Here is a 20,132-nt window from a genome sequence, read left to right as displayed (position 1 = left end):
TTAGAGGCAGAGTCGGTGTCTCACATAATTCATGCCGTGAGTAACACTAATTACTTTACTGCTGTTAGTATCTGGTTAAAGTAGAACATGATATGCATACAAATATGCTTTCTTTCTTGTAACACAAAATTAATGTTAGTAATATGTTTTATAATATATTCTTTGAACTATTTTTTATTATTTAATAAATTTTATGCAAATCTCATTTAATTAGGTAAAAGAGGTGTCTAATAGTGTAATAGCAATTTTTTTCTTTTTTGCTTACACATTAGAATGCGCCATTCAGCAATAATGTTCAAATGGCTTACTCGTTTTATTATTTTTCTGTCTAGATGCTCCGAACAAGACGTGTCTTGGAACATCTTTGTTAACAATCCTCCTCACTGTGATTTATGATGGTTCAAAATAGACAAGCTCTTATAATGGAAGAGAGAGGGAAATCAAAGATAAGCAAGACCAATGAAAAGTCTCTAAACTGGGTCAGATTAACAAACTGACATGAGCAACTTGTCCCACAACCCCACAACCCCACAACAGTCCCATTCATTTGCTTTAGATTTATTTTCTTTTTAAGTTAAAAAAAATTGTAAAATAACAAAATTAAAGTGAATTCATTCTTAATTTAAAGTGAGTCAAGTTTGTGAGATATTGCAATCAAATCAAATATAATTTTTTACTTTTGACTTTATACATCTTTGTTTTAAAGGAACTGGATCTTAAATAGTCCTCCATGTCCAAGAGAATATAGTCTATTTTTTCAAAACAACCATGTCGACAATCAAATAAGTTTTATGAGTATGTTTTTCTTGGACCAAAGAAAACAAATTTAACATTCTTAGTGAGGAACAGCCCAGTTGTCCTGTTAGTCCATAGACAAATGTGCTTTTGTTACAAGTAGACTATTCCATGTATTTGTGACTCAAGAAAGTATGGATTTTATTATAAATTTAAGGCAGTATACACACACACATCATTTATAAGGGTACAAACCAATTAAAGTCACTCAAGGGTTAAAACATTCAACAAGCATGGACACTGAAGCCTCCGAAAGCAGCAACGTAGGCTTGTTAAATTGCATGAGTTTGCCAACAGCTACAGCCAACCCTGTTGAGCTCTTGTCCTTTTCCTGGAATCTTTCGGTAGATTCATGTTGAGTGGAACTTGAGCAAGCAGAGTAAATGGTTTTATCCTTTTCCTTGAGCTTGGACTGCTCGCTTGTCCAAATATCCACCAGTGCAGACATGACTAGAAACTAGAAATATACCTCAGCAGCAAAAGCCAACTGCACTAAAGGGCGACCGAAATATAGGAATGAAATCAAGATTCAAAAGCAGGAAAGACACTTGTGGTAATGTTTGGTTTGAATGAGTAGTTTTGCCTGTTGGGGTTGAGGTACATATATATATATATAGGAGATAGACGTCATTCGGTTAAGTAGTAAAAATGTTAAAGAATAGGAAAGCATTTGTAAAAATGCATAAAATAAAGTAGTACACATTTCATTGCGTTATTATCAAGAAAATTGAAAAGTGGAGCACCCATATAACTGTGTTCTTTTTGTCTGTGCGCTTTGAAAAAACGTAAAACGGGAACTTGATGCTTTAATTCCATCTTGTACTAGTATTATGTTAAACATGCAAAACCGCTGGCGATACCGTGGTATGAAGGATAAACAATTGGCTATAAATTGTGTAAATTTTGCAATTTTTCTGTTGGCTCAATCAGATTCAGGGACCCAAAAAGAGAATAATCTCGCATTGCCACGTGCCCCCGCCCATGCTCCAAGTGGCACTTCCTCAAGTACTGTGCAAGGATGACTAATAGCCGGCCTCATGTTTTGGTGCTGCTCCAAACCAACGTCCATATCTTAGGAAACATTCACTGAGCAAAATTTACAAGACAAACTACTTGCAGTAAATGATTAAAAAGAAATTTGGTTCAAGAAGATATGAAATTAAAAAGAAAGTTTTGCGAGATGGCGTAATAAGGGTAGAAATATTGTAAGCCCAGCCTTGCAATATTGTCAAATTGATTAAAGAACAATCACAAACCTAATCTTGAGCTGGATTCGATGAGTCTAATAACAAAATGAATAAACCAGCATCGAGCAGTTGATTCTTTGACCTATATACAGATAAACGATTCATGGATATGTGCAACTCGAGCTGGACATCGGTTTTACAAAAGTATGATGCTCCAGCCAGAACCAGTACATTAGATAATCCACATTGTTAGCATACGGCTTTCTTTCATTCAGCCTTCAAGAGCTCAGGATCCAAAGCATACTCTTCAATCAATATATGGAAATGCGAGTAGCAGGTGTTCAAAGCAGCATAGCACTGTTTAAACCAGAAGGGAAGGCACAGTAATCCTTATTCATCTCTCACAAGACTAGCTATGCGTCTTGGACTTTTCTGAGGATGTCATGGAATGGGATATGCAAGCCCACTTGCAAGGTGAGAAATGGGAACTCTGCCAGGACAAAAGCTGAAATCAAAGGGATGGCAGAAGCTAAACAGAATACTCTTTGTCCCTGTATAGATCAGTAATTGTGATCAATGGCAGACTGCAAGACATGGCCAGACTAATGGAACCAGCAAAAACATTGTTCTGGTGGCTTCCTTTATAACATCAGTCTAAGGGGCCTATTCCTCACCATGGTCAACCCAACAATGCCTGAGGCGAACTTTTGCATCATGTTGGGAATGGGGCTTAAATTTAAGATGCTCGAGTCCGAGAAACCTCTTGAACCTCAAATCCATGGTGTCCAACCTTCGTACATGTTGCAGAGATTATCTACACTCGTAGCTTGCTTTAGCAGATAATCTACTTGCTCTGCAATACCAATTGCTCTGAAATCCAAAGAAGGCTCATTATTAATGAAAAATTTCAGCAAAAGTTTTTTATGACTTCGATAAAGAGCTATACCCATACCTGCTTTCAGAGATATCTCGACCATCAATTTTCATCTCAACCCGCTTCAATACTGACAAGGCATATGCATTTTTACCTAGCAAGTGCAAAAAGCCACAACCGAAAAGGGTATGTCAATTCCTTTTATTTTCACATCACTTTCTACCACATATATCTTATGAAATCAAATGGACAGAGATCTTAAGGGGTACTTGTAGGCGTAAAAGATTGATTGCTGTTTCTGCCTCATACATTGGTAAAGAAAGTCACTTCTTTAAAACAAATAAAAAAAATATATTTACAGTTCAAGAATATCTTTGGGGGGGGGGGGGGGTGTGGTATCAAAGTACAATCTTCAAAACTTATTCTAGATATCCAAAAATCCACAAATGCAAACTGAGCTGCATGTCTCCCCAAAACTTTGGTCCACTTTCAAATTTTTAAAATTTTATAAATAATTTAAACTGAGTGATAAAGACTTAATCCGCACATACAGTCAGTCTTTTCAAGAATATAGATAGGCAAGAAAACCACAACACATGGTTAGGAAAGGAAATGAAAGGGAAAACATTGATAAAACCCACTCCTCTTTTCATTGAAAAAAAAAAAACTCAAATAAGATTAAATGTTTGACCTTTGCAACACTGCCTACTCGATTGCATATTACATCTCCCTGGTAACTTAGTTTTCCTAATTCCTACACAGGATAGTTATGTAGATTTTATACTAAAATCTGGCGGAAGGCCATTAGTGTCAATTAGGATGATAGATTTTTTAATTTGAAATAGATAACGCATTAATTTTATAAGGCTCATTTTCTTTCACTTGTTTATTTATTGGGATACCACAGGAGAGGATTAAGACCAGTTCTGGATGAAAATCTAAGTATATTTTACTATATGGGACCAGTAAATTAAATAAAAGGTGATAAGAAAAGCACAAAAAAAAAAAATGTGTACATACCCCTTCCTACACGAGTGCTGGCATTTATGTTAGGATCAGTAGCTTCGCGATGTTCAGCTGCACTCTTAACTTTATTTGCAGCAAGCATTTCATCTTCACCATCAACTTTGTCTAAGTTCTCACTCGATGGATTTTGGGAGTCAGCAGGGATGGCAACAGATTTATCACCTGGTAAAGCCATAGCTTCGGGATGATCAATGGTCGCATTTATTAACTTCTCAGAACTAGCACCATTGAGATCAACTTCCACAGGAAAAGATTTTGACAAATCAGAAGGTGAGATTTCTTCAACATCAGTTTGAGACAGTGGATTGGTGTGTATATGAATGGTGGGGTTTCTGCCACCAGACCCTTGTGAAAGCAAGTCCTTATATCCTGCTGAATCGTTCAAGCTATCAGGAAGACTAACTTCAGCTGATGTAATGTCTGATCCCGAACTGCTATAGCAGATGCTATCTGGTGGTGATACCCATCCTTTTTCTTCTAAAGACAATCGAGAAAAGCCAATATAATCTTCAGTATTATCATCTTCAGACCTAGAGAGACTCTCCCTTTCTTTACCATGAAATTCAACAGCATCACCACCAATAGCATCTGATCTTGACAAAGCAATATCCTCTGATTTTACTTCCTGGCTTTCTCCTATTCCTTCAAGCGCCTGAAAACAGAGAACACGGGTCTTTCAAAATATTAAAAAAAAAAAAAAATCTTGGCCAGTCAAAATAATTGACTAGGTTGGGCCGTTTGAGCAGAACACATATAAGGAGAAAAAAGAACAACAATATCTCGAAATCGTCACATTACTTTGTGCAGATTGCCAGCATGGACATTAGCAGTTCTTGCCAGCCTAGTCAACAATGAATAAAGTCCCTTCACAGCTGATGTCAAAGACGGCACCGAGGGCTTAAAGGTCTGACAAGCCTCCCTGATTCTTGAACAATATGACTGGTATATAGCTTGACCATGGATGTGTGAAATTTCCTTCTTGGTCTCACTTTCCCTTGCTATAGCGTCATCCATAGCCGCTACGTCCTTAGACAACACTGATTCAAGTGGAAGAAGGATGGCGTTTGCCTACAAAAATATAAAACCACCAAAATACAAATTTGACTTTAGGGAAGCTTACTATCGGGAAATCTAGAATGGACAGTTACAGGTGAAGCCTAAAAAAGGTCAATATTTTACAAACTGAGGTACAAAGGGGTTAAAGGAGAAGAAAAACAACCTTTGAAAGGCCTTCCATAAGCGAGAGGTGGATAGCAGCTGCCTCTTTCCCCAGATTGTAAACATCGTGTATATCTTCAGTTATTGCAAGAACCTACGAAAACAAAGCAACATTTTTAGTTGCAAAATATCCATAGGAAGAGAACTTAAATGGTAATGAATGGAACACTTAGTAACTTATCTGTACACTTTCTGTAGATTGTTTGGACTGTAGTAACTTAATTGTGCCAGTAATCATAAATTCATAACAAGCTACAATAAATCTTGTGATGAGCGACACATTCACTTATCTGTACATAATCCTTTTTAATTAATTGGAATTTATCTTTTTCGGGGGGGGGGGGGGGGGTGTCAGTAATTTAGCATTACTAGGTTATCAAGTTGACTTTGCTTATTTCAGGATTGCTGTGCATGATCTACCAAGCCAGAAGATTTTGAAACAACTTCATTAAATTACATTTATATTCGGATGCTATATTTGATTGCTTGAACAACTTGGGTCGTGTTAAGATTATAAATTAGAAGACCAAGTGCAATGCATAACTTGACTAACCTAAAATCTTTTTGCCTACATATCAATTAGCAGCTCCAAAATTATCAATACAGTAACCATGTGCACAGTGCATGGATTGGACATCAATACATACAGATATCAAATTCTATAAATCGTGGAGAAAATTGTTCAAAATTATACTATGCAGTAACACAAGTTAATGTCAAATGCTTTAACGACCGTACCTCTTCAAGCATAGAACCACATTCAGAAGTTAAAGCAGTATGGATCCTTGAAATTCGAGCAAAAGCAGACAGTGCGACACTAGCCTCATACGCACAATCCCTCATTGAAAGAACCGTGCTTTGTAAATCACCTACAAGGTAAAGAACTTATTAAATCAACACATGCAGCCACAATCCGAAAAATCCAACATAGAAAGTATAAATGTATGAACCTCAAAGTAAGATGAACAGTAACCAAGATGGCAAGCTCTACCTGAAGCTGATTTTGCTTTCAGAGAGGCAATGCAGAGTTCATTGGTTGCAGTATATAATCCATTGGAAGCAGCTTCAACAGTGCATTGTGCAAGCTTCCACTCCTGCTCAGTACCTATTACAAGAACAGGAGAGTACATATTCACTTCAAGCAGAGGGTCAACTGACATGAAGAGAGTTCAACTACAGAGGGACATAGCAAACTCACGTGTATAAGAATGGAAAGTAACTTCCAATCTTGTTAGTGCATTCAGGTACACTTGCTGCCATGTCTTGCCATCAACACTACTCCTGAAGGGATATGGTTGGCCTGGTATAAGCAAATAGCCATCTCTTGATGCTTCAAACTCTAATACTGACATACATAACTTCACAATGTCAGATGCCTTTTCTCTAGATTCCCATAAAATCTGCCTCCGAGTCTTAATGTGTTCATGAAACTCAGGAGGAATTCCTGAATTTTTAGTTGAAGTATTTCCAGAACTACTGGAATTGGGAACCCCACAAGCCCAACTCATTGCTCTCTCAAGCTGTCCTTCAGCTATAAGAGAAGTTCGTTCACAAGACTGAAGGCAATCCATTGCCATTGTGATTTTTGACACAGCAGATTGTATATTTTCCACTAATTTAGATCTGCTGAGGTTTAAAACGATCGTATACAAGCTGTCATCAGTATCAAGGTACTTCTCAAATCTGATTTTTCTGTTGTATGATGGGTTCAAACTAACATCATGCATCCATTCCATCTGAACTACCTCAAGGGCAGTTTTTTGAAGAGCTTCTTTCAACTCATTCACTTGTTTTTTCATGAGAGAAGCAGCTGATTTTGCTGCTCTAGCAGTTTCATGTGCATTACAATATTCTTCAAGCATAAGTAAAACCTTTTTTACAGCACCATCCTTTTTCACCTGATCTAAAGCAAGTTCCTTTGATGATTCTGTCAATTGCTTCAAGTGCTCATTTTCTTTATCTAAACAAGCCAGTAAACTGGGAGCAACTCGTTCTTTCAAATAGTGACCAATTTGTTTCTGAAGTTGGATTTCAATCTTTTTCTTCATAAAGTTGAGTGACTGGTCAAAGCCGAGATTTTGCTCAACTGACGAAGCTACATCATGTATGCATGCATCAAGAAAAGAATCTATAACGCCTATCTTCCAAATAAAGAATGAATGGTCATCCAATAGACCTCCAACTTTCCAGACATACTTGGATATAGAATTTCCAGAATTTATCATATCTGCCAGAGTATGAAATTTACTTGAGAGCATTGCAGCTGAACCATCAGCTGAAGACAGCATAATATCAACGGATTCCAATTCCAAGAAAGGCTTAACAAGTGCTGCCAACAGTGCTTTGCTTCTTAAAATATGTAGCTCCCTTTCTTCTTCCACACCAACTAAAGATTGAAATTGACAATTCACAGAAACCAGAGCATTTTTAATATCGGCTTCTCTCCTTATAAGAGCAGAAGTCCGTACATCCCTCTGATTCCAAGTTTGATGAAGTTGGTCAAGTTGTGCTCTACAAGCTTCCTCTTGGGTTGCAAGTTCCTCTGCCTCTTCCCATGAAAGATTATCCCTGTCCTTAACTGCAGCTTCTTCAAGAGCCAACTGCTGCTCAGTAATACGACCAACCTTAACAAAATAATTCTGTTCAAGTTCAATCAGTGATGCTCTCTCCATTTCAACCTCCACAAGCTGCTCCAGTGCAGTTTCTATAGATCCTCGAACTTGTGAGATCAACCCAAATGCATCCATAACTTCCGAATTTAATGAAACAGCAGATCGTATTACATCTGGCAGAACAACTTCAGTCATTTGACTAACCAATCCCTTACAGGAAATCAAAATGGTTTTGAAAATGGAAACCCAATTACTTTCAGAAGAAAACTTCGAATGAACTTTGTTAATATCAACAGAAGGGACATTCTTTTCAATAAATTGGCATAGATCAGTAACAAACTCCGTCACCAGATTACATTTTTCTACTTGTTCTTCAAACTCAGCAAAAGTAGCTCCAGAATCATTCTGCAACATGTTGTATTGATTTCTCCCTCCTGACATATCACTATATATATTATGTATCCTATGCTTAACCTCATTATAAAGTGAACTAACAGCAATATTCAGAATTGATAGTGCCTTCTCCCTCTCCTCTTCTAGTTCACCTAAAGGTCTAGTACTGGTTGTACCGTACATTCCATCTTGCTTCCTTAAAAGACCAACAGACTGCATGAATTTAACAAAAGCTGATAAAAGGCGATCCTTAGTTTTTGATTCAGATTCTGAGCCAATAGAACTCTCTATTTCGGCACACTCTCTATCTAATTTTTCTATTTCTACTGCATACTTCTCCACTCTGAAACAAAGATCATCATGACTGCATTTGATAGAATCAATGCTATCTATATGAAATTTTGCAATAAGTTCAGAAGCCTGCCTTCTTGCAAGAGAGAGAATATCTGACGAAAGAGCATTGATAGATAGTTGTAGAACTTGGGCCCAGTTATGGACTGCACTGGTTGAAAGGTAGTTCAATGGTAGGATTCTTTGCAGAGCCAACGAGTATGCTTGCAAAGAAGTTATGGCAGAAGATACTCCATCATCCAACTCAGCTATGAATTGAGAAACTTCCCTGTCTATATCATGGCACTGTGCTTGTGTTGGCTCAGGAACAACGGTTAGTGGAACCCCTGCTACGGTAACTGCAGATGTAAGAGATAAGGCTGCTTCGAAGTTATTCAGCTTAAAACAAGCATTTATTTCTGGGATTAAGTTGCACCGTAGAGCATCAAGAATTCGTCCATGTTGCTCAGCCCAAGTCATTGCCTCCTGAGCTTTCTCAGCAACCATAGCCTTGGCTTGGGCAAATTCCCGAGCCTGAATTTCAAAAGAAGCACGAATTTTGTCTGAATTACTTGTTGCTTCAGCAACAATTGACTTTGCAGATGTCTCATGCAATATAAGGCTAGACCTCTCTTGGTCAGCTCGACAGTATAGAGTAGAGGCAAGCTCATATTGATTTAGAACAGAAGCAAACCTCTGGTATATAATTCTCAAAGTCAATTCAAATGAAAAAAAATTATTGATTGAGAAAAAACTAAACAAAACCACTATTTAAAAGTAGCCGAAAAACAAGGGAATGATTTCATCAATACCTCAAGTGCTGATTCAACATCTGGCAGGCTAGACAATAATTGATCGTGGTGTTCCTACTCACAGATTTGGGTAGAAAAAAATCAGCTATTAATCAGATGCCAGATAGATTTCAAGCATAAGAGAACGTATACACCTAGCTAAACAGTATTACAACAATTTTTACGCACTGGATTGAGTAATTAAAGGTTATGCTAATTTTAGAGGTAAAAAGGAAAAAGGTAGAACAAAATGTTGTAGAGAGAATTCAGAATGATTATGCTTTCTTATTAAAGTATGTGTGCACCAGCTATGCATGAAATCCATATATATAGACTCTCAGTGGAGACAATTTCCAAGGGTATATGGATTGAGTCCAATTCTAAGTACTAACTCCAATGAATACTAGATGCATTTTATCATGTGATACATGAACATACTATTTCCTAAATGCATTAAGTATTTCCATCAGGTTACAAAAATCAAAGAATTCAAATACAGAAACTAAGCATGCAAATTAATTTTTAAATAGATTATGCAACTTTCAAAATATCACATGAAATATGGATAAACTACAATGCTTGAAACATAATTTCATGTGCATGCGTGCATTTGCTAAAATGCACCTGAATCAGATATCAACTACATTAAAGTTTCAAACACAGCTTGTCTAACTACATCAAGCACATACTTCCTCACATATAAGATATGTATAACTTATAGTTTGGTTAGTACCTGTAAGGGAACGCGAAATTCCTGTACTCTAGATGCAAATAGACTCAAGCTAACAGCCAACTCCATGCCCTTTCTTTCTTCACCACCAATAGCAGCTTCATCATGAAAATCACCACGTGTCCACTCCACAAGTGGATCCCAAATAAATACTTCAAGTAACATCAAAAGTATGTCTTTGTTCTTCCTCAGAATGCCAATAACATTCTCACAGTTTGATCTAAAGCTACCCTCTATTCCAGTCAGCCCTAAAGCTGCTTCAATCATTTGGGTCAGACGGAAAGGAACAATCTCTGGAATTTTTAGTCTTTGTCCCTTATCAAAACACACATTATAATCAATGTGTACAATATCCCCGCTACAGAAATCTATAAGAATGTTATCTAAATGCCTGTCACCTAGTCCCAAGACATGACCAACCATACTCATTACGGCAACACTTCCAGAATACCTACAGATAAAAGATAAAGATGATGATGATAGCTGTAGAACATCAAATATGCAAGTCATAAAATTTTTCCTCTAAGCAAATGCTAATCATATGCCAAGCAAAAGTTTGAAAGTACTTTCAAATAGAATAGTCAACTAACAGAACTATGTAATTGACAACTGATGATAATATTATAACAAGAAGATCATGCCAAACTTGGTTAACTCCAGGAGAAAATAAAGTAACAAAGGTCCAGGATACATTAGTATGTAATAAAAGAATTAAAATTCTTCAAATTGTTAATTGACCTAAACTTGTGTTTTAAAGCACAAACAAGTCCAAGGGTTAATCTCATAGCAATGCTTGTAGAGATAGATGGTGTCAAAGACCAAAAATCAAATCCATATTTAGGCAAAGGAAAATGCAACGGTAAAGGCTCAAAAGTTCCTAGAATGTACCTCTTCATTTTTGAGCTAAAGGCTTTATATCCTTCACTAGCACACCACAGTTCCTGGTAAAGAAGATGTCTAGGCACCTCCTTCATGAGATCAAGAAGAACTTTACATTTGACTTCATGAGGCCAATCCCTTCGGGAAATCACTCTCTTGATGCCTTTCTCTTTAAGTGCAGGTATGATCTTCCCATAAAACATATCACTGGGACGAGGAACAGGGGGAGGAGCCGAGGATTTTGTATTTGCAGTGCCCAATGCCAAAAACTGTGCTAGCTGGACACGGGTTTGCCAAGATTTAAATACACTGTAAATACTTACTACATTATCCACCCACTGGATTAGGCCAGCCCTACCACTGATAGGAGTCACAGAATAATAACGAATGCTGAGAGAGTTGCTACATGCAGAAGAAGAAGAATGTAGAAAACCATTTATAGCCTGCAACAATTGCATGATTCTAGCGTCAAGGCGCAAATCTTCTCGTCCTTTAAGGAGATATGTGTACTTCTCACCATCTGAACCAAGTATACCAAGTTTCTTAGGCTTAGTCTTTGTCAATAAGATAGTGACTTGTTCATGGAAAGAAGCAATTGTGACAACCCCTTGTAGATCAGTTGCTTTGTCAGAGTCAAGTACTTTCATCTGTTTCTCAAGACCTGGCATTGGAACATCTGAAGATGATAACAAAGCCAAATGTGGTGCAACTTCCCGTAAGGAAACTGAAGACTTCCTCTGATATGAGGCCAAGGATGCAGCAATACTGTCAAAAGGTCGCCATACGTCACCCAGAGCTGCAGAAGATACTGGAGGAATCCTAAAGGATGCTATAGCTGATTTCAGCTGGTCTTTATACTCTTCCTGGAACCAAGCTTCATGAGGAGTCTCAGGTTTTCGAGAAGTTGAAGCTAAACGACGTTCCAAAGCCACAACTATTGGAGCCATCATTGCAGAATAACGAGCAGAATTTATCTTGTTCTTCTCATTCTGATTTAGTGTGACATTTTCTGCAATTCTTGCAGCCTCTTCTTTCAGCACATTTATTCGCCTCATCACATCTGCAACAAAAAATAGTTAGCCCCATTTCTCTTCACTAATTGTAAATCTTAACTATGCAATAAAAAGAAACAATGAAATCAATACATCCCTCAAATATTAAAATAGAATCACCAATCATTCAATGTAATTCAATAAAAAAGAGATCCCATGGTCAACAAAATGTTGGAAAATAAGGTAAGCAACCTGTGTGAAGATCCTGAAGGGTACCGAGCCATAATTCCTCCCAGAGAACAGTAACATTTCCAAGTTCATTTATCATCAGCTGAACATCCTGAACCAATCGAGGGTAAAGTTCCCTCTGCATGGAACAAATAAATTTCAATCATCTTGTACACTACTTTGAACATGAAACCTATAAAAGTCTGTATGAAAGCAAAAACAAAATTTAGGTGTTGGTCAAATTAATGAGTGCATATTGCGATAAGTATGCCAGGTCAAATAAATACTCACCCATCAAGATGCTTCTAAGCTGAAAACCAGATTACTATCTATTTGTTCCTCCCAAATTTATTAGCCATTGGAACTATTAAATCATTTATCACTCTGAAAAATTAATTAACCATACATCACTGTTTAAAAACACAGTCCAGCAGGCCAGGTCAGACCAGTTGAACTGTTACATGGTGATAATTCTGATGCCTAATTATCCACATGATATGGAGAGAATATTTGGTGCAAGAAAATATGTAACCTACAAATGCACGCAGCTTTTTATATTACCAGACAGCCCAGCACATGATGAAGCTCTTCTGAAGGCTTCTCTTCATAAGCATTAACATCAACTAGTGTTGGGTACACTATAGAACAGGGAGATTGCTTGGCCAGCATGATCAGTAAGCCCTCCAATTGTTTCCGAATATCTTGTTCAGGATGAGAACTTAAACGTGCAAACAGTTGAGGCGTAACTTCCTACAAAGACAATTCCAGTAACATTTCAGCAAACTCTCCTCCCCTTGAAACCAAAATAAGTTTAAGTAAAAGCCCAAGATCTAGCGTGCAACCTGCCATGGCAACAAAGGAACAACCAAAAGAGCAGATTCAAGAGTATCTTTCAATTCCACCCCATAATTGAGAAGTATATGCAATATATATAATGTAGCCCTTAGGGTGTAGCTGCCAGTTTTTTGCTTCAAAGCCACATATTCAGAACTAGGCAGCTGATTATGGCAAACATAGGAAGATGAATAAGAAAGATACTGTATGTAACCATGAGCAGCATGTCCAAACAGGGATACTCTCCTCCTCCTCAAAGACCACCAAATATCAACAAAATCATCCAATACAGATACTATGTCAGATTCTCCCAGCCCAAGATTTGCATTCAACAAACAAATCCTCAGTTGAGAATATACCATGGCTGAAAGACGATCACCACCAGAGTTTTCAGCACCTGGTGCCCCAGAGGCAGTTTCAATTATATTCACTATATGCCAAACCAATGTCTGCAGAGAATTGTCATTAAGTGAGTGCTCTGCAGAATCAAGCCAAGAGTATTCCTCTTCCTGTTCATCTATGACACCTTTCATATCAATATTTTCCTGAAAAAGACACAAAACCAATGACTTAATTTTTTGCACCTCATCCTTTGTCAACTTGAATCTCTCAGGTATAATTTCCGGAGCAAGCATGGGAGAAAATAAGCATGAACGGAGGGTAGTTTCACTTTGGAAAAGGAGTGACTCTCTAGCTTGCTTAAAGCACCAAGAAGCATAAGAAATCCATGACTTGCCCATGGTGGGGCAAATACGAGATGACAATTTTATTGCTGTACCAACAATTTCCTCAGTGATGGAACCCAAATTCTGTTTCCGACTTATATTTCCTTCATTGCCATCTTTGCCAAGTGGGGCTGATTCAGCCATATTAAAATCTGCAGGAATCTTGAGAACAATACTCTCTGGACTCCAATCTGAATAATCCCGCGTCAGCCAATCTGCGAGTTTCAAGCATGCTTTGGCCTTCAGAATCCTCTCTTCATCATAAAATATTGTAGATGTTGAAGAAACCATGCAAGGATGCAAAAATGACCAAAGGTTTGTGACAGCATCTTCAAACTTGTTTTCAGCATACTGTAGTAAAATACTCTCATACTGCAAATTTAAGAAAAGCAGATTGTGATGTTTCTCCTCAGCGCAATTAGCTACATGATCTTTGATATAGTTGTTCAGACGATTTGCCAACGATAGATTTCTTTGCCTGCGTGCTAAATTATGCAAATTCATGCAGAAATTAAGAGTAACTGGAGAGGTTGGAGAAATGGTTTGATAAACCCGAAGGACTTTCAGCCATGGATTACAATCTTGACGGAATTTACTAATAGAAGAAGAAAATGGTTGAAGAGAATTTAATATTGACTGTAGTTGTTTGTCCTTCTCATGGATTGATTTAAGCTTGCAATCCTCTTCTACAAGGAAAATGCAGTGCAGCTGAATAGCAAGAGGTGCTGCTTCAGCCAACCCATCAAGTGGCAGAACAGAAAGTGATTCCTCCAGCATTGACCTTGCTTTCTGCAAATCAAGCAGCACCTTATCACTCTTTCCCTCCTTCTGAAAGAGCAATGATTGCAAAAGCATCTGCTCACTCCGTTGCAAGGCTATTTTTGGATCAAGTGTAAGCTCACTATTGCTTTTAGGCGTCAAATCAAGGCATGACCATGCAGCCTGATAATCACCCTCATCATAACGTGCTAATGCATGGACTGCATTAACTTCATTGCCTGCCATTGTCAGAGCACCTGAATAACTTCTACCAGCATGCTTAGCACGAAGCAGTTGCAACTCTAATAGCCAGGTTTCAAGAGATTTCCAATCAGATACAGCTGCATAACTCTCAATTACACGTGCTATGATAAACTGTATACCATCAGAACCCAGGGAACTGAGTGAATCTTCAGCTTCTAGCAAGTGAGTAAAGTGAGCAGCAGCATTCTCATATTCACCTCTTGCCTGATATATAAGACCACTTATCCATGAAAGGGGTCCAACAGTTCCACCTTCACTGAAGGATTGATTTTCCTCTCCCAGTAAGGAGGAGAAGGTAATTGAAACCCATTTTTGTAGGCCAATCAAAGAATCTGGATCATAACTCTTACAAAGTGCTAGTGAAATGTGTCTTAAAACTTTTAAGACATCTCCTCTATATCTTCCTCTGATATTGTGGAGGTTATCAGTTACCTGAGCCCTTGATTTTTCCTTCAACACTGACACAGAAAGATTCTTGAGCTCCTGCAAACGCAATGTACAATATTGAATAACAGCATCATTACAATGTACAGCCAATCCAGCATTCATCATTGGTTCACATATACGAGAAAACCAATCCTCACATACTTTTTTGTTTGCTCGAAAAAATAAAGAACTCTGACCGGTAGCAGGAGGTAAAATGACAGACCCCTCATATGCATTATATACATTTTTCTTTAGAGCCTCAACAAAATCCAATAATAATCTCATTGGTAGCAAGTGAGCACCAGAAGACCCTATCATACTTAAGTTCCCATCGCTTTGCTCATTATCAAGTTGCAAAAGGTGTGCTATGTCCAAGAGCATACGCTCTAGAGCAGCAAATGTTTGGGTAGGCCCACCAAGGTTAGTTCGCAGCCGTGTAGCAATACAGTACCGAGCTGCTTCTTGTACCGCCCACCAAGCACCAGCTAAATTATTGACAGAACTAATTTTTTCAAGTATGTCTTCATCTAATTGTATATCCAACCACAAAGAATTAGCTCCCAAATTTCCTATTTCTTCAGGCGGGCTTAAAATAGCATCCTTTGAACTCCGGCAACTATGAATGAGCCGCTGGATCCAAGAAGAAAGAGGTACTTTCCATCTTTGTGAAATGTAACTTAAGATCGAAACAAGATGCTGGGAGTGCAGTTGCAGTGGCAGCTGCTTCAGGGCAAATAATTGTTTCCAGTGAATCTTAGAACTGTTGCCTAACCCAATGTTGACAGGCCTAAATCTACCATATTCATAGAGACCACATGCATATATGGTAGTAGGCAAAATATGGGTAAGTAGTCTCACATATGCATCCCGTATCTCTATAGCTGGATCTCCAAGTTTCTCCAGTATCACTTCAGCTAGGGGATAAAAACATACAGGATGCAAAAGTTTTGCTTGCATAAACATCTCCAAAGTTATTGCAACATGTGATCTTACCTCTGGTTCACTCTCAAATGTACCACCTAAAAGTGAGAAAACTAAGTTCATGATTACACCAGCATGTCCACTAGCTTCATAGGGGAATCTTCTCGTGATTAAGTTCTTATTAACAGCCATAACATTCTCACAGAAACTTTTTCCCCAGTCTAGAGCAACTACTTTAATTGCCAAAGAAGAAGAAGCATGAAAGACTTTTATGAGGAGCTTGCTATACTTCTCTAAATGCTCAGTAATCACAGCTGAAAACCCATCACCGAATTGATCATCACTATCCTCCCTTTTACTCGGAAACTCAACTAAAGCTTTGTTGCTATGCTGTTCTATTATGGAACACCTAATTAAGAACTCAACTGAATTTAGCCTCTCCAATGCCTTGACAACAGCCACCTGCAACTCCATGAAGCCCTGAATAGGTGATTCAAAAGGATTAATCTCTTTTATGATAAAGGACACCAACTTTTCTGACCTCTTAAGATACAATGAAGCAATTTCCTTTTGGCCAATCAAACTGTTATCCCCACCCAAGGAAACACTTGCTAATAGAACTTTCAAATCAAACTTGATTAATGCAAATAATTCAGGTTTTGAAAATGTTTTGGAACCTATGACACAATTGAACTCATCGAAATGACCAGTGTTGTTTCCTATTACACTCTTCAACAGTTCCAGTTCTTCGTTCAATGAAGCAATTGCTACATCAACAACCTCTGTATTCCCGTGCTGAAGCAGGAAAACATAAGTAGCCGCAGAACTTCCCGTCACCAAATGATTTGGATGCAATCGCAACTGAGAAATTGATGCGTCAAACTTCAATAACTTCTTCACAAACGATGGGAGGAGGCCAAGCTTTTGCAACGACAACAACTGGAGATTAGTTTTCAAAACCCCATGAACTTGGAAAGACGTAATCTTCCTAAACCCCACCCGAGTCCCAGTTGTTCCAAATTCCAAGCTCTGAAATAAAATATCAACAGCAAGAGGATAAAAACTTGAAAACCTCTCCCGCAATATCTCAGCCAAAAGAGTCAAACACTTCCAAGAATCCTCAATCCATTCAGACCATCCAAACTTCTGCCCAATCATAGACAAGCACCTCAGCAGGCGAGGCAGCAACGCGGTAAGAGGCTCACATATCTGTTCAAGCAAGTTCATCTCCAGTAACCCCGAAGCCGTGGACTGTAGAATGGTGGAAAAACAAGAAAGCAAAGCCAGAAGCCTGCGAAACTGCGGCGGGGTCCCGGGAGTTCCATCATGAAGCAACGCTTCCATGTCCCCCAAGAATTTAGTGAGCAACCTGAGAGACATGGGGAGGCTACCAACCCAGTGCTTCTGAAACTGCAAGAAGCTATCCAAAATCACACGCCTATCTGATTGAGCAAGATCAGGCACCAAGGCCCAACCAAGAAGCAAGTCAACAATATCAGGGAAATGGGGCTGAAAACACCTCACAAACTTCAACGATATCAAAGTAATAACACCGAGAATCCTATGCAACAAACTCAAAGAGGTTCTCTCATCCTCAAGCAGCACCTGACACGCTTTCAGAATAGACAAACCATACCTCTCGGTTCCGCCAACGTTGAGAAACTCACGGAGACCTTCAAGCGCGAGTTCCTTGGTGGCGTCCACGGCGGCGACGTTGCTCAACGATGGCAATGCCCAACCGATAAAACGGTCAACAAGCACAACGTGGTTCTGTCTTCCATTGGAAGCTACAGGGATTGAAATTGAACTGATTACGGCGCATAGAGCACCGTAGGCCGTAACCGCCGCTTGACGCACCTCGTAGGATCTGCGGAGAAAAATGAATTTAAAAAAGAAGAAATAACAATAATGATGAGAATATAAAAGAGTGAAGTGAGATTAGGTAGTTACTTGTCGGAGAGGAGTTGAGAGAAGGTTTGGACGAGGAAAGTGGCGGAGTGAGAGAGGAGGAGGGAGTTGTGAGGGTGGAGGATGGCGCGGTGGATGGAGTGGATGGCGGCGAGGCGAGGAGAAGGGTCGTCGTCGGAATCGTCTTTGGGAAGAGCGGCGGAGAGAAGAGCAGCGAGCTGCTGGTGATGGTGAAGGCCTTGCATCTCTCACTCTGAATTTCATCGCTCACTGCGTGACCATACCCTTCTCCGGCGAGTAACCAAACATTAATACCTTTCTGTTGTTTCCATTTCCTTCTCCAATAACAATTTTATTATTATTATTATTATTATATAATATTTGAGAGAATAATTACAATAACCTTATAAACAATTCATAAAAAGACTCTTGATATATTTATTAAATAAAACGTATATGTAAATTTTTCTATTTACATTTTTACCCAAAAAAAATCTCTTCAATAATGCTCGACTTTATTTTTGAACAATTTTCCCATAAGCATCGTTATTACAAGATTAATATTCTAGTTAATAACCCTGGTTTAAGTAAAATTTTTAAGAACAATTTTAAAATTCAGACTCATAATATTAAAAATATTTTTTTGCTGGAGATAAATTTTAATTACAATTATTTAGTGTATATTTACTGCGCCATGATCCTAACATTTTTAATAATTGTAATAACATGTATTTTTACAATTAGTTAGTGTATTAATATTGATCTATATTATTATTTGTGTTATTAGGTTTGGAGCATATGCTGTTATAGGTGTTCATGCCGTTGATGTTAATTATTTTTAAGTTCAATATACATGTTAACTTTAATTGAAGAATAACATTAAAAGTATTTTAAATTTTTTTATTTTGTAAAAGCAAATTTTGACGATATATTTTTTAATATTGAAGATGTAATTGTAGCATTTATATTTTTTATATTTTTTTAAAAAAACTAATACTTTATCCAAAGACATTTGTTGCTCTTTGTAGATATTAACTAAATCTTTGATGTTTATAACTACGTTTGGTCATCGAAAGTAAAAATGGGTACAGACTTCATATGACTTCCTTTTTTTTATGAATAAAATAATTTAAAAAACAACATTAAGTAAACAATCTAAATACCACTCACAAGAAGTTATGTTTTGTTGGAATGAAAAGTAAAATAAAGATAAAAGAAATAAAAATAAAATAAAATATAGTAAAAAATATTTAATATTTAGATAAATAATAATAATAACAATTCTTTTCTTTTATTTAGATAAGTAAAAAAAATAGTAAAAATAAAATATTAAATAGTATTAAAATAAATCTAAAAATTAAAATTTATTTATTATACTGTTTTAATAAAAAATTATTTTGTTTTTATTATTTAAAACTTTTTTTTTTGTTAAAAATAATGAAAGAAAAAAAAACTAACTACATAATATATAAATTATATATTAATAAAAATATAAAAAATATTGCATAATAATAATTTATACGTGAAAGAGATCTTTAAAGTGTCAAATAAATTAATTTATTAGTAACTAAATTATCCTTCCAAAAAACCATATATAAGAGAAGTTTTGCATTAAATAATAAATATTTCGCGTAATAAAACATATTTTTAGAAAAATATTAAATTTTTCATAATAAAATTCAATGCTTATAAATAATTATATTTTAAAATTATTTTATAATAAATTTTTAAAATATCAAGTGATAAATTTAAAATTATTTTTAAGTCAACATAAAAAATATATTTATTATCATTAAAAAATAAACACTACTAATCATTTATCATTATAATTCTATATAATATTGTTATAATATATATGATTAATTTTACAACTATTATATATATTAATTTTTATACTATTCAAAAGATATATACGATATTTTTCAAAAAGAGAAAATATAGTTTTTTTTTTGTCAAAATAAAATAACAATGTAAATAATAAGATAATCGTAAAAATTTCGGTAAATAAATGATAACTTTAAATAAAATTAAACTTTTTTAGAGTTAAAATAAATTTTAATACTTATTTTATTTATTTTAACTACATTTAAATTTGAAAGTATTATTTTTTTTAATTTCATTGCATTCAAATATGCTAATAATGTTTATTAATTTGTCGGTATAGTGAAGATGATTTTTTTTAGAGCACATAATATTAGCATAATCTCAATATTTAAGTATATATATAAAAGGAATTATTT

At 36.6% G+C, this 20,132-nt stretch overlaps 1 protein-coding gene across 2 annotated transcripts; it reads right to left on the bottom strand.

The window, feature by feature from the left end:
• Positions 1 to 1,936: 1,936 nt before the first annotated feature.
• On the bottom strand, positions 1,937 to 18,155 carry LOC113865808 (serine/threonine-protein kinase SMG1-like). 2 transcript variants are annotated; one of them, XM_027500574.1, is made up of 15 exons: positions 17,935 to 18,155; positions 12,898 to 17,851; positions 12,617 to 12,805; positions 12,080 to 12,194; positions 10,845 to 11,895; positions 9,960 to 10,407; positions 9,248 to 9,301; positions 6,299 to 9,131; positions 6,092 to 6,205; positions 5,839 to 5,969; positions 5,102 to 5,194; positions 4,681 to 4,950; positions 3,877 to 4,534; positions 2,935 to 3,010; positions 1,937 to 2,852 (listed from the first exon to the last, which is right to left on the bottom strand). In XM_027500574.1, the coding sequence occupies exons 1-15, from the start codon at positions 18,135 to 18,137 to the stop codon at positions 2,753 to 2,755; spliced, it is 11,289 nt and encodes a 3,762-aa protein (XP_027356375.1). In that variant the 5' UTR covers positions 18,138 to 18,155; the 3' UTR covers positions 1,937 to 2,752. The 2 variants fall into 2 exon arrangements, with proteins under 2 accessions (XP_027356375.1, XP_027356374.1); XM_027500573.1 differs by having other exon boundaries at positions 2,011 to 2,852; positions 2,929 to 3,010.
• Between the last annotated feature and the right edge of the window lie 1,977 nt (positions 18,156 to 20,132).

The sequence above is a fragment of the Abrus precatorius genome, unplaced genomic scaffold (assembly GCF_003935025.1).
Source record: "Abrus precatorius isolate BTA unplaced genomic scaffold, Abrus_2018 Scaffold4, whole genome shotgun sequence".
Classification (NCBI taxonomy): Eukaryota; Viridiplantae; Streptophyta; class Magnoliopsida; order Fabales; family Fabaceae; genus Abrus; species Abrus precatorius.
Note: the sequence above shows the minus strand (reverse complement) of the source record. Positions and strands in the feature narration are given on the sequence as shown.